Source organism: Panulirus ornatus, chromosome 14 (genome assembly GCF_036320965.1).
Source record: "Panulirus ornatus isolate Po-2019 chromosome 14, ASM3632096v1, whole genome shotgun sequence".
NCBI classification, from domain to species: Eukaryota; Metazoa; Arthropoda; class Malacostraca; order Decapoda; family Palinuridae; genus Panulirus; species Panulirus ornatus.
In genome coordinates this window covers 5,628,568-5,643,579 of record NC_092237.1, presented here as the reverse complement: position 1 = coordinate 5,643,579, position 15,012 = coordinate 5,628,568, and the positions used below count along the sequence as shown (strand labels likewise).

General features: G+C 46.0%; 1 protein-coding gene across 1 annotated transcript in view; it reads left to right on the top strand.

The window, feature by feature from the left end:
• The first annotated feature begins 1,160 nt into the window (after positions 1 to 1,160).
• The window catches only part of LOC139753218 (glutamate receptor ionotropic, kainate 2-like), a 52,427-nt gene continuing 38,575 nt past the window's right edge, over positions 1,161 to 15,012 (top strand). The window contains 2 exon segments of the mRNA XM_071669438.1: positions 1,161 to 1,434; positions 9,546 to 9,814. Of these exon segments, the coding sequence (XP_071525539.1) occupies positions 9,727 to 9,814 (88 nt within the window). The 5' untranslated portion in view covers positions 1,161 to 1,434; positions 9,546 to 9,726.

Sequence of the window (15,012 nt, the reverse complement as noted above, 5' to 3'; positions counted from 1 at the left end):
TACTAAGTCATCTCAGCTAATTCTATTTGCCTTTTCACTTTCAGGATTTGATTTTGATGCTCCATATGTTGTCATCTTTTTCTAAGTTTCTAGTCGCTTGCCATCTTTATTTCAATTATCACGAATTTACTATGTGTTCTGGATGCATCATTTTATCATTCACTTCCCAATATAGCTTTCAATTCTTTCTACGTTTGAATTATTTTCAATTGTTTTTCTGCTTCAGGAGTATCTCTGATTCAGTATTCTTACTTGATATTACGATGTTCATTATCTCCAATGGAAATACTGCAACACATTTTCCTTGCTCCGTTTTCTTTTTGTTCGTGTTTCCACCCCTGTACCACAACCACATCACAGCTTTCCATCTTAGAGAACACATATCTCAAGGAATTCAAACGTGATATAAGAACTATGCAAACCAGACAATGCTTAAGTCCTAAGTCTTGTTCAATTAACGAAGATTTATGACATATTGTACCCCACCTCCTAACTAGGTTTAAGAAACTACACAAAAAACTCTTTATGGGAGTACGTTTCACAGCCATCATCCTCTGACATTTTGTTTCTATAATAAGTAGTGGGAAATGATTCTGCGATGGTTGATTAGAAATCGTTGGCCGATGAATCCAACGGCTTACTTGCATCTACCATACACCATAATTCACGTGTTTTTCAAGTGTTTGGAATTAATTATTATGTATGAAGTTTGCTCCGGCTCGGGCACATGTGTTGTCTAATTTTTTTTTCTTTTTTAGAGGATTAGCATGCACGTGCGCACTTTGTGTATTTATGTATGTGTATTTTTGTATGTGTGTGTGCGCGCGCGCGTATACTGGTCACGATGAGGTAGAGGAATGTGAAGACTATTCTGGTTACTTTATGATATACGACTTATGGTCCAGTTGCAAAATTTCCCTAACACGCGACATTCATTAAACACATCCTTTCTCATGCGCCTGTGAGGTGAACGGCAAAATAGCTTATGGTTCTCGTGCTGTTTTTCCCCAGGTGGCAAACTCTGGTTAGCTTGGGGTTGGGGGGGGTGGGGGGGGGTGGAGCCACGAATGTGTATGTGGTGGTTGAGTGGGGCAGGAGGAAGGAGAGGGGGGGGGGGGTTTAGCTGGCACCAAGGTACTGACTGGTAGGCACCGCTCCCGAGCCTCAGTTTGCTGTGGCACTTGTGAGGAGCCTGAGGTCTTGGCCCACCCCACTTGTATATATACATACATATATACATATATGTATCCATATATACGTATACGACCTCTTGCTAACCTTCATAACCAGGCACTTTAGACACCTCCCACACCAGCAAGGGGGTGCACCGTTGCGGACCATCGATGGTCCGCCTGCTGGCCTTGTGAATCTTTGAGAACACTTGCCCATATCTCCTGGAACCTTGAGGAACTACACAGCAGTGTTCCGGTGCAGGTAGGTAACACAGGTTATCTTCAGTGACGTCGCCTTCTACAGACAGTTCTCTCGCGACCCTTACCTACCCATCCAAAGCCCGTGTCGCAAATCATACAGTATCATAAGCTTAACAAGTACACGCAAACACGCCACCATCGTACATTTTAAAAGCATGTTGTAACTACATGGCCGCCGCGCACCACCCAACTCTTGGGACTGACTCTCCCACACAAGTACTTCGGCAGCGGTAACATTTATCTCAAGCAGTCGCAACAAAATAGAATCTCTCGTCTGCCAAAAAATGAATCGATTTCCTCTCCAATACCAGCCGAACAGAAACGTGTTTAATGGGAATATTTGTGTGTCTGGATATGTTTTGTCGAGGGGAAAGATCAACGAGCCAAGATTTGGCAGTTGAAGTTATGGAAACCAAGACACTATACGCTAACGCCATCACGACCGTTAACTGCTAAGCTTCGTATGCGTTTAGGTCATTCATTTTTTGCGGTGGGATTGGTCGTAGGGTTTCATATTTCTTTTAGAGGTATGTAAATTCTTAGGCGGAGTCCGTAGCGAAAGTGATGAAAGACCATTAAGTAAAGAGGTTCACTGGAAGATGAAAAAAAGAGATGTGAAAATGTGCTACCTCGGAAGTATCCATCAAAGGATACGTTGCATTGGAAGTATTTGTCATGTCCAATGAAATCGAACACAAATGAAAGAGGTACATCAAGTTTTTTTGAGAAATTATCATTGAATCTGCTGCCAGTCAAACACTATTGAAATATAAGATGAATCAGAACTTCTTTATAAGACAGAAAGCTGAATACAATCCAAATTACAGCGAATTTGATAATTTCTGAGAAAAGAACACCAAAGGAAGTAAAAGCAAAAATGGTCGTTAGAAAATAATACTCGACATATCCATAACGATATCCACAAAAACGATTGTTCATGATTTACTCAAATTACAGCTCATATCATTAGCTATCTATTTCAGACCGCTTACCGATAACCGAAATAACTAGTTTATTGTCTAGGTTATCGGTTGTCCATTTAAAGCAATAACTTGATTACTCAAACCATCAGTTACTTATTGTAGACCATTACTTAAAATCCATGATAAACAACTCAATTGCCCAAATCACTTGTAGGTCATCAGGTAACTACTCAAACCTTTGAATAACTGGTTACATAATTATAAGCTTATTTTGAATCATTAACTGGCCAAACTACCAGTTAATTCTTTTAATTGCTCAAGATATTTGATTACCCAAACCATCAGTTTATCGTCCAGTTTCTGTCTAACAGTTGTTATATTTGGATAACAAATTTCAAAGTTGACCCCAGAAAGTCTATCTAGTTAACTGGTCATTTTAACAGTCGACCAATCAGGCGTTGGGTTAACTAGGAGGACCCTGAGTCGACTGGCCATAACTATCGTCACAACTACGATCATTTGAAAGACATAAAAGCTTTCCATTAACCTCTCACAAACCTCTCCCAACATTTTCTTTAATTTTTCCTACCATTTCCCTTACATAGGTGAGGGTATGATATGGCGCTGCCTCGCCCCACTCCCCGTGTTCTCTCCCACCACTCCCTGTGCTCCCTTACCCACTTCCTGTGTTTTCCTCAGCAGTTGCCCTCTTATCAACCATTTCCCGTGTTTTTTCCCCCAATTCTCTGTTTCTCCGCACAATTTCTTTGCATTTCTATGCATCCCCCACTCCCTGTGCTTCTTTATTATCTCCCGTGTATTGTTACCACTCTCTCTGCTGTGCCCACTCCCTGTTGCCTTTTCCTTCCCCTGTGCTTCATGGCAAACTCAATATGTTCCATCTAACCCTTACCACATACCCGTTTTCTGCGCTTCATCCCAAAATCCCATCCTACGCCTTGTGTTTCCTCTCCCACTTCCTGTTCACCATCGTTCATTCACTCTTTTGCTTCCCCATTCCCTGTTCTCCCTTCTCATTGCTTGTCCTCTACCCATCTGACATCTCCCGCAATCTGTGCCTCATCCCCACCTACTGAGCTTCCCTCCCTTCCATTTACGTTCTCCCTTCCTATTTCCCGTCTCTTCTCCTACGCCCATATATTCCGCGGTTGATCTCCAAGTGCCTACACCTTCCCACATCTCCTTGTAAGTGTTTGGAACTTAAGATAAGTGTAAGTGGTGTCTGGAGTGTCTCGACGCACCATTAGTGGTGCAAACCGTAAATAAAGTGAAGGAGTCGGCCCTTCCTTAGCGGTGTTGAGTTACTGTTGCACACTGTGGCTCTCCCTGCCTGCCCGACACCTGGCTCTCCCTGCCACCCTGGCTCTCCCTGGTGTCATGACTCTCCCTGATACCATGCCTATCCCTGATCCTATGACTCTCCCTGATACCATGCCTATCCCTAATCCTATGACTGTCCCTGGCGCCATGACTATCCCTGTGTCTAACCACAGGTTGGGATGGCTGTGTGGATGAAGGAGAGGCTGTGGAGGTAAGGAAGAGGGAGAGGGGGTTGGTGACGAAGGGTTGGTGATGGGGAAGATGGTGATGATGGGGGGGTGAGGGGTGTTGGTGAGGTTGGTCTGGGCGTGAGCCAGCTGGGAGCGGGTCGCCAACTGTCCCCCACAACATTACCAGCCCACCAGCTGGGTCAGACGACAACACGCGACACATGCTCACGCCTGAGCCAAAACGTGCACAGAAAGAGAGAGGAACTTTATCGGAAATGTCTGAACGTTCACTGCGTCTATACCTGCGTCTGAAAGTAACGCTAACAATGTCTATACCTGTCTGAAAGTAAAGCTAACAATGTCTATACCTGTCTGAAAGTAACGCTAGTGTGTATACCTTTGTCTGAAGCTTACGTTAACAGGGTGTATGCGTGTGTCTGGAACAGAGGAAGAGAAGCAACAACAGAAACCATTGGGGTCTTTGTCTGTGAGAGTTATAAGTCCTAAGAAATATAAGAGCTTCGTGTGGAGAGAGTTAAATATCATATAGATGACGTAAGGAGAATCACCAGTGGCCTTTATAAGCTACGATGTTTGAGTTGAAACCTCCCTACAGCTCGGGAGTTGCGGGCCCAATGCTCTAGGGCAGCCCGTCGCCACCAGTGGTGAGGGTCCAAAGCTCGTTATCCAACCAGGCCCCCACGAGCGCCAGGCTCCCCCGGTATGAGCTACAGATACGCAGATAACTTATACTTTCATACATGTTTATGGTCTGGCATAAATCATTTCGCATGTTAACAAATCTGATAAAAGGAAAAACATTTTTTTCCTTATGATGCAAAATATTTACCGTCGAATCTGTATTCATTGTTTTGGGGTCAATCAAAGTGATGTCTAATGTTAGGGACCTGCTTTGATCTAAATCGTCGATGTCTCTGAAGATTCTAAAGACGCGAGTTTAAAATTCACGTCTTCTTAACCTTCTCTTTCCAGAGCTAACTTATAAGTTTAGGGTCGTCTCGACGGCTTTCATAGAATTTGTCTCTTAGTCTGGCAAGCATTTAGGTGCCTGGCTGCTGTATTCCTATCTACAAATACCCATTCTCTCTAGCAGGGCGTTCGAAACTGGACACAATATCTCGAGGTAGACAAAATAGGGCAGCAAGCACAAGCGCAAGCTCGGCCTACTGGTCTGTATGGTTTACAAGTTTCAAGTGAAAGGAGAACTGTTTTGACCACAGGAGCGGTCACTGGGGCGACTGAAAAAGAGGAGAAATGATATTTGTGGTTAAAGATATTTTTTTTCCCTACGGACAAGGAAGATAGGTTAATACACTTCCTTTGTAAAAAGTGGATGTTTGATCTCATAGATAGTGGCTTTACAATGATTCCCGGCTACTATAAGGGCGAAGTGCGAGTCCAACGAAAGGGGGACGTTAACATTTTTGATACGCCATGTCGGCCCATCGTCCATGTGTATTCAGAAAAGAATATACGGGTAACAAGATACCAGGGATGCGAACGAATGATCCAAGAAGAGATATATACCTCCATACTAGCAGCAATTACCTTCCTAACATGTTCTGAGACACACAAACACCACGAGAGGAGACTCACCAGTCATACTAAGGGAGCTCAAAAAAAAAGAACATCACGAATTAGTCCGTTGAATCGTCTTGAAGTGCCATAGTTGACGTTTAACAGGGTGGAACAGAAGGAAGAGCTGTTAAAAGAGATGGAGTTATTTACATGTGATCGGAAGTGACAGAAGTGAAATAGTGCAGCCAGAGCAAAACGAGAGTTCGAAGTGGGAAAAAAAATAAAATGAGTCAAAAGTTTGGTGTTTACACGAGTTTACATGAGGAAGACAGACAACAGGAGGCCTGATTGGCCCACGACTGGGATGTCTGACTTGGTCCTCTGGATCACTGAGGACAGAGGATGCACAGGGTCTTACTGCTATCCACACTCAGTGCAAGAGGAATTCAGGCACGAGTCGTGGTGTTCGTTGAGGTCCCCAGCACACAGACCTCAACGAGCGGTGAAAGGGTTGCACAGACTCGTCTCAAGAGGCGAGACTGTTCAAGAATGCGACACAGTAGAAATAGAACACTGGGGAGTAAACACAGGAAAGATCTAATGTACCGGATGTACCAGTTGGAATTAAGATTCGGGGAAATCTAGGTCCAAAATGTACGCAACAGATGTGTGTTTTTGTTACAATAATCCTATGATCCATCGCCTCAACTGGAAAATGGTTTTACGAGTTTGAGGTGGATGGTTAGAAATCCGATGATAACATGACGAGACAAATGGATCACTGGGAGATGAACGAGACTAGAGATGTGACTGTAGATTTTCTGTGTAGGGGAAGGAGGGAGGTAGATAGGTCTGAGGCAGCGAGAGTTGGGGTAAGTGATGGGAGATAGACACGGCTTGACGAAGGAGGAAGCGGAGATGCGGGTGCAGAAAATATACCAGAGAGAGAGAGAGAAGAGAGAGAGAGAGAGAGAGAGAGAGAGAGAGAGAGAGAGAGAGACCGAGCAAGTGTGTGAGCGTGAACGTCACTTGTTTATGTGGTTCTCGAAACACAAGTTATTGCGTGTGTGTGTATCAGGCGGGGGGAATGGTGTTTCTGTCTCCTCACACCAACTCTTTCATGATTGGGGAAAAGAAAACCCTCTGTAGCCTTGTCATCTTTTGGTACAGATGAATATATATATATATATATATATATATATATATATATATATATATATATATATATATATATATACTCGACATAAGGAAAAATATAATACATAGGATACACAACCCCGACGGGACTTTTCTCTCAAACTCGTTTAAGCTCTCCAGGTATTGCCGATTGAATTATCTGGCAGGTGTCGAGTGCCAGGGAGGTGAGGGAAGGTTAAGAAGCCAACCCCCTCCTCTGCCACCCTCGCTGGGGCTGTACATAGAAATCAGAATGCAGGGAAAAAAGAGGGTCGAAGGCAGTTCCCCGACCTCCATCATGAACGCGGGAGCCACACCTACTCCCACGGGTGTTGCCATGTGAGTAACGAAAGGTGGTTGACCCCAGATGGATAAGCTGTACCCCTTATTTCTCACACGTCACCGTTACGAAAACGTCTGCTTTACGGAGCGGCGTCGTGATGCGAGGCTATACCGTCATTTCAACGCGTTACGAACCCGGTGTCATTGGTGTTACGAGTCGGCTACCGGTGCCGGGGGTGAGCCAAAATCATCACCATCTTCCACAAGGCGGAGTGAGGAGTTCACATGCTCCCTCCTCCCAACATTGGGGTCCTACACAGAGGGTGTCCCTCTCTCGCTTCTACTACACTTACTGCACACACACACACACACACACACACACACACACACACACACACACTTCCCACCCTGGTATGACGCATCATGCGACAATCTTCAGGCAAAGAAAGGTTCCAGGAGTTGCTGAAGAATGAGTGGCGAGAGATCACGTTATCTGGAAGGGCAAAAATGGTTGGGAGGTCTGAGCTGTAGATAAGGCTGTGTTATGTGTGTGTGTGATCCTCTGGGGCTCGTCTCTTGCTTGCGACACGAGAAATGTAGTTATATCCACCTTTGTTACTCTTCGTTCCTCAGAATGTGACTGAAATAACCTAGTTACGTATTTGTATTGTATGGGGAGGAGTTCTACGCTCGTGAGGACCCGTCTTCGGAACTCTGCGTGTGAGGAGCTAAGACAATTAAGAATAACCTTGGTTATTTTCCAAAGCGTTGGGTATTGAGGAAGAAATGGGGGACTGTCGGCGGGAGCGGTGTATTGTACGAGGAAAGAATATATACTCAGTCGGCTGACGCCAGAGGAAGTATAGAGGACTCAGGAGGAAAATATCGGCCGATGAAAGGAGGAGGAGGAGAATGCAGGGTGTTCACCAAAGCTCATGGAATTCGGAAGGAAATTCCTCAACTATTTTCAGACTGCGAGTTGCGTTACCCTCCCACACCCCAACCCCCTCCAGCTGCGGGGGGAGAGTCATGTACTACGAGCACTCTACCTGGCGTATGTTGGAGCTACCCCCATGTCTGTGGGAACCACCCCATGTCTGTGGAACTACCCCCATGTCTGTGGGAACTACTCCCATGTCTGTGGGAACTACTCCCAAGTCTGTGGGAGCTTGGAATAGTGTTCCTAGTGTTGGCCTTCCTAACAGACGAGTTGTCTAGTATTACTAGAACTTGTTCTTCAGTATTACTAGAACTTGTTCTTTCGTACTACTAGCAGTTGTGATTCATATCCTCCATGAGAACAACCATGAGAACTTCTCGCGATCTGCCTTTCAATTTCACGACAGCAGTACAAGGAAACAATGGAAACACACTCGACGTAAACCATTGGTGGATGCGCCTCAATACCTCTTGAAGGGTCGGACTTGAGTTCATGAGGTGAGAAGTGCCTCACGACTGCTATCTAGAGTGTGAGTGGATAGTGAGGGCCAATATGAGGTTTGATGATGCGACCATTCACGAGTGCATTGGGGCAGGAGGGTGATGCGGTACAATGGGGGGGAAGGACGGTACAGGTACCGTCGCTAGAGGGTCTGGGTGAGGTACAGACGCTGCAGGTACCGCAGGCGGAGGTCGGGAGGGAGTAGGCGAGGTGCAGACGGTACAGGTACCGAGAGAGAGTGTGGGAGACACGGTACAGGTACCATGCCCCGCCTAAACCCGACGCTAACGGCGTTTCCTCTCTTAGTTATTTATACCCAGCGTGTGGCTCTCATTCTCAGCTGCAAGCCCCAGCCTCGCCACTGACCTCAGTACAACAGCTGCAGCACCACAGCTTTTCCTGCTGCTCCTCCCCCAGCTGCACCACCACAGCTTTTCCTGCTGCTCCTCCCCCAGCTGCACCGCTACAGCTTTTCCTGCTGCTCCTCCCCCAGCTGCACTGCTACAGCTTCTTGTTGCTGCTGCTGCTGCTCTATCAGCTGCACCATAGCCTCATCCCCTGACCTCAGTACAGCTGCTGCACTATTGCAGCTTCTCCTCCTCCTCCTCCTCCTGCTGTCCCTTCGGCTACACACTCAGCTCCTCCCCCTTGAGGAGTCTACATGCCTGCGGTATACCTCCTGCCAGTCGAGATTTCTCGAACCTCTGTCTATCTCCGCCATCAGAACTTGTCACATCAAGAGACCTCATCTCTTGCGCCAATCAGAACGTCGGGGAGGGCGTCAGCAACGCTCTGTGGCCTCTGAGTGTGGCAGAATAGCTGGCCATATATTCCAGGACTCCCTGGGGAAAACGAGGATTCGTTCGACCACTTTTTTTTTTTTTTATTTCCTGATGATTAATAACATATTGTGGCTGACGGATGAAGCCCCACGTGGCTGACAACCCACACCACATGGATGACAACCCCGCATCACATGGATGACAACTCTCACTCCATGGATGATACACAATACATATCTACACTTTGTGCATGATAGATCTTCATTAGCGTCAAAAGCTAAGGAATTAACTTTAAACTCTTAATCTTCGTTACTTACCTTATTTCCTTTGTGAATATTTCTCTCAGCAACAATTATGACAAACGATTTTCTGTCTCTTTTGGTCATTGTGACGATTTTCTGTCTCTTTTGGTCATGGTGAAATATATTCATTGATATTTTTTTTCTTTCTTCTTCCAGATGAAGCGAAATGGACGATTCATCAGTGAACAAGCAGTGAAATAAGTGAGAGTGGCACTGTAGACAGTGAGAGTGAGTTCAATGAGGGGACAGTGAGACGAGAGTGAGGTGAGGAGAGAAAGTGCTGTGCCTTCCCCTTCCACAGAGTCTTTCCCAGCTCCCAGCAGCTTCCTAGGACACCATGAAGACTTTGATTACGATCCTTATTTCCGTATTGTGTTGTTGGCCGTTGGCTTCAGTGCTCGCCTTGCCCGACACCATCGTCATTGGTGAGTTCACAAAAACCTATTTTCGTTTTGTTTTTGTTAACATGATTTATGTATTTTCTTTTTGTTATCGAAGTGTCGAGGATGTGAGGCATGAGTTGTCTTTTCCTAGCGCTACTTTGCACTCATGGGGGTAGGAGGGGGGTGGTGCCATTTCATGTGTGGCGGGGTGGCGACGGAAATGGATGAAGGCAGCAATTTCATTTGGAACAAGTTCTTTGCTAGATGTCATGTTATGGCTATTGGATATCTTCGTATCTCTCTATGACCTGTTCACTAATGATCACACTTATGTGAAAGACTTGATAAAGCCGTGATCAAGTCACCATTTACTCTTCTCTTTTCCTTCTAGCCCACTAGGTTTCCCTGTCAATGTTTACGGCCATGTACGGGGTTGAGCAAGTGGGCGTGCCACTTGTATATACGGGGATGAGCAGGTGGGGGTGTCAGTGGTATGTATTGGGTGGGGCAGGTGGAGGTCCCACTAACACTCCTCCAGTGGCACCACTGGATCAACACTCGTTTCTCCACCTCCCATCCTCCCACTGTAAATAGAAGCCTAAATAGATTTAAAGACTTCTGCTCTCTAATCATATTAGCCAATCTTTCTCCCGAAGAGGAAGGTTAAGATTAGATTTTTTTTGAGACGCTGGGGCGTGAAGCTCCTGCCGTGGACATATATGGAACGTCTTATGTAACGCTTGTATCTGGGCAGGTACTTGTAAACCCTCTCTACTTTAAGGGGGTTTTAGGGTACTGATTTCAGGAACTTCCTAAGTTATAATCGTGATTGACACACACACACACACACACACACACACACACACACACACACACACACACACGCCGATTTATTCTGGTTTCTAAAACAAACTGTATTTTCACCAGACGATTTATTTACGAGACAGGAACACAAGACAATCAGACGAAATCAGGGGATTTCCATCCCCCTGGTGACATCCTCTGCCGACATGGGGGGTGATGGAAATCTTCTGACTCGGTGTTGGAAGTGCCAACACTTTCCAACACCCCGCGCTTCACGAGATCTTCACCGTGACAACACAGAGATCTAACTTTTTTCTTTCTCTTTTTTTGTAAAGTGTGTGTGTGTGTGTGTGTGTGTGTGTGTGTCAGTCACACGACGGGCGGTCGCTTATACAACGTCACCACAACCATCAAAACACACCTCTTCCTCCATTCTCTCTCTCTCTCTCTCTCTCTCTCTCTCTCTCTCTCTCTCTCTCTCTCTCTCTCTCCTACCAGCATCTCGAGGGGTGTACGTGTAGAGGGGTGGGGAAAGGGGGGGGGGGGACAAACAGTAACAGTAGGGCTACAACCTTGCCAACAGGAGGGCTACAACCATACCAACAGGAGGGCTTCAACCTTGCCAACAGGAAGGGTACAACCATGCTAACAGTAGGGCTACAACCTTGCCAACAGGAGGGGTACAACCATGCCAACAGTAGGGCTACAACCTTGCCAACAGTAGGGGTACAACCATGCCAACAGTAGGGCTACAACCTTGCCAACAGGAGGGGTACAACTTAACTAGTTGAGGTTCACTTTGGACTACAACTGCTAGGCGGAGTTGTAGGTCCCCCTCTGAAACTTTACAACTTTCTGGCATGTTATAGAGTTCCTCCCAGCAAAAATCTACAACCTGATGGGGAAATCTGTGGGATCCCTGTCAAATCATACAACCTTCTGGGGAAGTTGTAGAACCCCAGAAAGTCAACATGCTGCTGGTGGAAAAGGTTGTAGAATCCCCAGAAAATGTACACCACCTGCTGGACGAACTTAAAGGAACCCCAGAAAAAATGATAAAACCCCCTGAGAGAAGTTGTAAAACCCCCAGTAAAATTCCACAACCTGCTGGAGGAACTTAAAGGAACCCCAGAGAAATGAAACAACCCCTGAGAAAAGTTGTAGAACCCCCAGAAAATCTACACAACCAGCTGGAGGAACTTAAAGGAACCCCAGAAAAAATGATAAAACCCCCTGAGAGAAGTTGTAAAACCCCTAGTAAGATTCCACAACCTGCTGGAGGAACTTACAGGAACCCCAGAGAAATGACAAAACTCCCTGATAGAAGTTGTAGAACCCCCAGCAGAATGCCACAATCATGACATCGACTATAATCCCAAACGAGACAAACCCAAAAACGACTCCACGAGCGACGGAAGATGAAAATGAAGTTAACAAAGAGGCGGTCGACCAGAATAGCTCGTTGCGAGTTTTTATACGAGCTGGTGGTACGGAGAGGTAGGTGGGCCACACAGGCAGGCAGGTGGGCCACACTGACAACTGGGCCACAGAGACAGATGGGCCACACTGACAGGTGGGCTACACTGACAACTGGGCCACACAGACAGATGGGCCACACTGACAGCTGGGTCACAGAGACAGGTGGGCTACACTGACAACTGGGCCACACAGACAGATGGGCCACACTGACAACTGGGCCACACTAACAGGTGGTCCACACGGCACTAACCGAGCGCTAATGAATTTTTGAACAACTCTGGCAGGTGGTGGAGGGTGCGAGTAGCAGTAACTGATGGGGGTGCAAGATAGCAGGGAGGAGGAGGAGGAGGGAGGCTGTTTCACGATAGCAGGTGGAAGGGTTTGCGCCACATCAGCAGGTGGAGTCGACGATAGCAGGCGACTGAAGTCCAGGATATCAGGTGATTAAGGGGTCCAGGATATCAGGTGATTGGGTTCGTTCACGATATCAGGTGATTGGGGTCGTCCACGATATCAGGTGATTGGGGTCGTCCACGATATCAGGTGATTGGGGTCGTCCACGATATCAGGTGATTGGAGTTCCACGTAAATTAGCGAACTTGGCTTACAGATACAAAACAACGAGTGGGATGAAAGATTGGAAGCATATGATTGGTTGAACGTGACATGTGTGATTAGGATCAGTCCTACGACCCATATTGTTTATGATCTATATCATCGCCCTGGAGACTCAGGCACACAACAACCTTGCGGCAAACTCTCAAAATGTGCCGACGACACGAATAGATCTTGGAGAAAGGAAGACTGTTCAGTGATACAGAGATTTTTGACAAATTGATGCAGGTGTTGGAGACTTAGAAAACGAATCTCAGTATAGAACTATGTAAAGTCATGCACTTTGTTGACAAGAATATTAAGCACAAATAATAAATATTCCATACTGATGGAAGTGCATGAAAAATCTTTGGATTGATATTCATTAATGGCACACAATTCGCAAAGCATTTCTTGGGTACATAAAGAATACGAATTACTCAATACCTTCTCTTTATATAGTACCTTACCCAGACCACCTTTAAATTAAGCTGTTTAGTCGTCGTGACCAAAAACTACAAAAGGCGACGGAAGACTAAAACGAATACAGAGAGGAGCAACAAAGCTAATTCCGTCGCCCAGAAACAAAACATTGGAAGAAACACTCAGGATATCTATCAACCATTCCTCTCTAGAAGAAGAATAATGCAGACTTCAAGGAGATGTGATAATCGAAACAATAATACATCCAACAAAACTGAACAATAGTATCTCTATGAATGAAGGAATGAGAACAAATAGATGTAATAACAACCACTTTTATGTTTGGAAAGTAGAGTTATAGGACACAGGAGCGAGCTGTCGCCGGACCACTAGGGTGAAGGCTATCAACCGACTCGCATCACATCTCCTCAGCGATCACCTTGACGATGATGATTACCAGAGAACACGTCTCCTCAACGATCACTTTGACGATGATGATTACCAGAGAACACGTCTCCTCAACGATCACCTTGACGATGATGATTACCAGAGAACACGTCTCCTCAACGATCACCTTGACGATGATGATTACCAGAGAACACGTCTCCTCAACGATCACCTCCTTAGGGATGGTTGTGTGACACGTCCGCATATATCATCGTCCTGTCAGTCATCCTGGTCTCCTGAGGGCGTGTTCTAAGGGCCGTCCCTGGGCATTCTAAGGGCCTCTTGGTCTGAGAGAGTCCTCCTGGGGCTGCTAAGGGGCCCCTGGATGTGCCACGAGTCCCTGGGGAGTAGGTGTGTGTGTGTGTGTGCTGAAGGACCCCATACAATCTGTGGGCCTCTCTGCTGAGCGCAACGTACAGGAGGAGGTTCGCACACTGAACCTTAGCGTTGTGTGTGTAAAGGAGTCGCCAAGACTGAGCTTGGCACCGGCTCTTGTCAATGACAGCCCGTTCTCGGGTGTGCCATTACTGGCACAGGTCGGGTATATGTGTGTGCTCAGGGTACCAATACTGGCACAGGAGGGCGTCTCTTGTGCAACTGCGTAACTTAAAACTAATCCTATTATATATATATATATATATATATATATATATATATATATATATATATATATATATATATATTGGGAGGTGAGTTTGAATGGAGAAAAACTGGAGGAAGTGAAGTGTTTTAGATATCTGGGAGTGGATCTGGCAGCGGATGGAACCATGGAAGCGGAAGTGGATCATAGGGTGGGGGAGGGGGCGAAAATTTTGGGAGCCTTGAAATATATATATATATATATATATATATGTGCTTGCCACGGGTATGACTCCGGGTGTATGAAGAATGTTGGGTAGGGGTAGCCAGCCAACCCGCCAGGGTAGAAGTTGGGGGGGAGGAACCGCGCCCTAAAAATCAGCTGGTGGTGGCCTCACACATCATCACTCTGGCGACACCTCGCAACCCCTGGCGCCGACATGCCGCATTTTCTCTTTTCTTTTTTTTTTTTTCTTCTCCCATGAGGAGCAGGAAGATATGCTCACTTACGACTAGGTAGAACTAGGTGCTAAAGTCAACGATCTGGTTAAAGGTAAACGCATAAGGCTTGGAATACCTCATAAAGTCTTCCCTTACCTAACCTAGATATTACGAAACTACATTTGGCTTAAGATCACAATTGCCTACTGAATTTAATGCATGTGATATAAATATCTGGATAAGAACATTGTGTGTTCATAGACAGTCCAGTTATTGTACATATGACATTGAGTGTGGCTGATATAGGGCCGTTCTTGCACGAGTTTGTGCGGGTTTGATAAGTCCAGGCGCCGAACTGCAACTAGGGGAGGAGGGATCTTTGAGGGGTAGGAGGTGACGGTGGCGAGGATGGTTGCAGTAGCTTCTCAGGCTGTTGTCGAATGAGGTCCAAGTGGTGCTTTAGGGTGAGATGG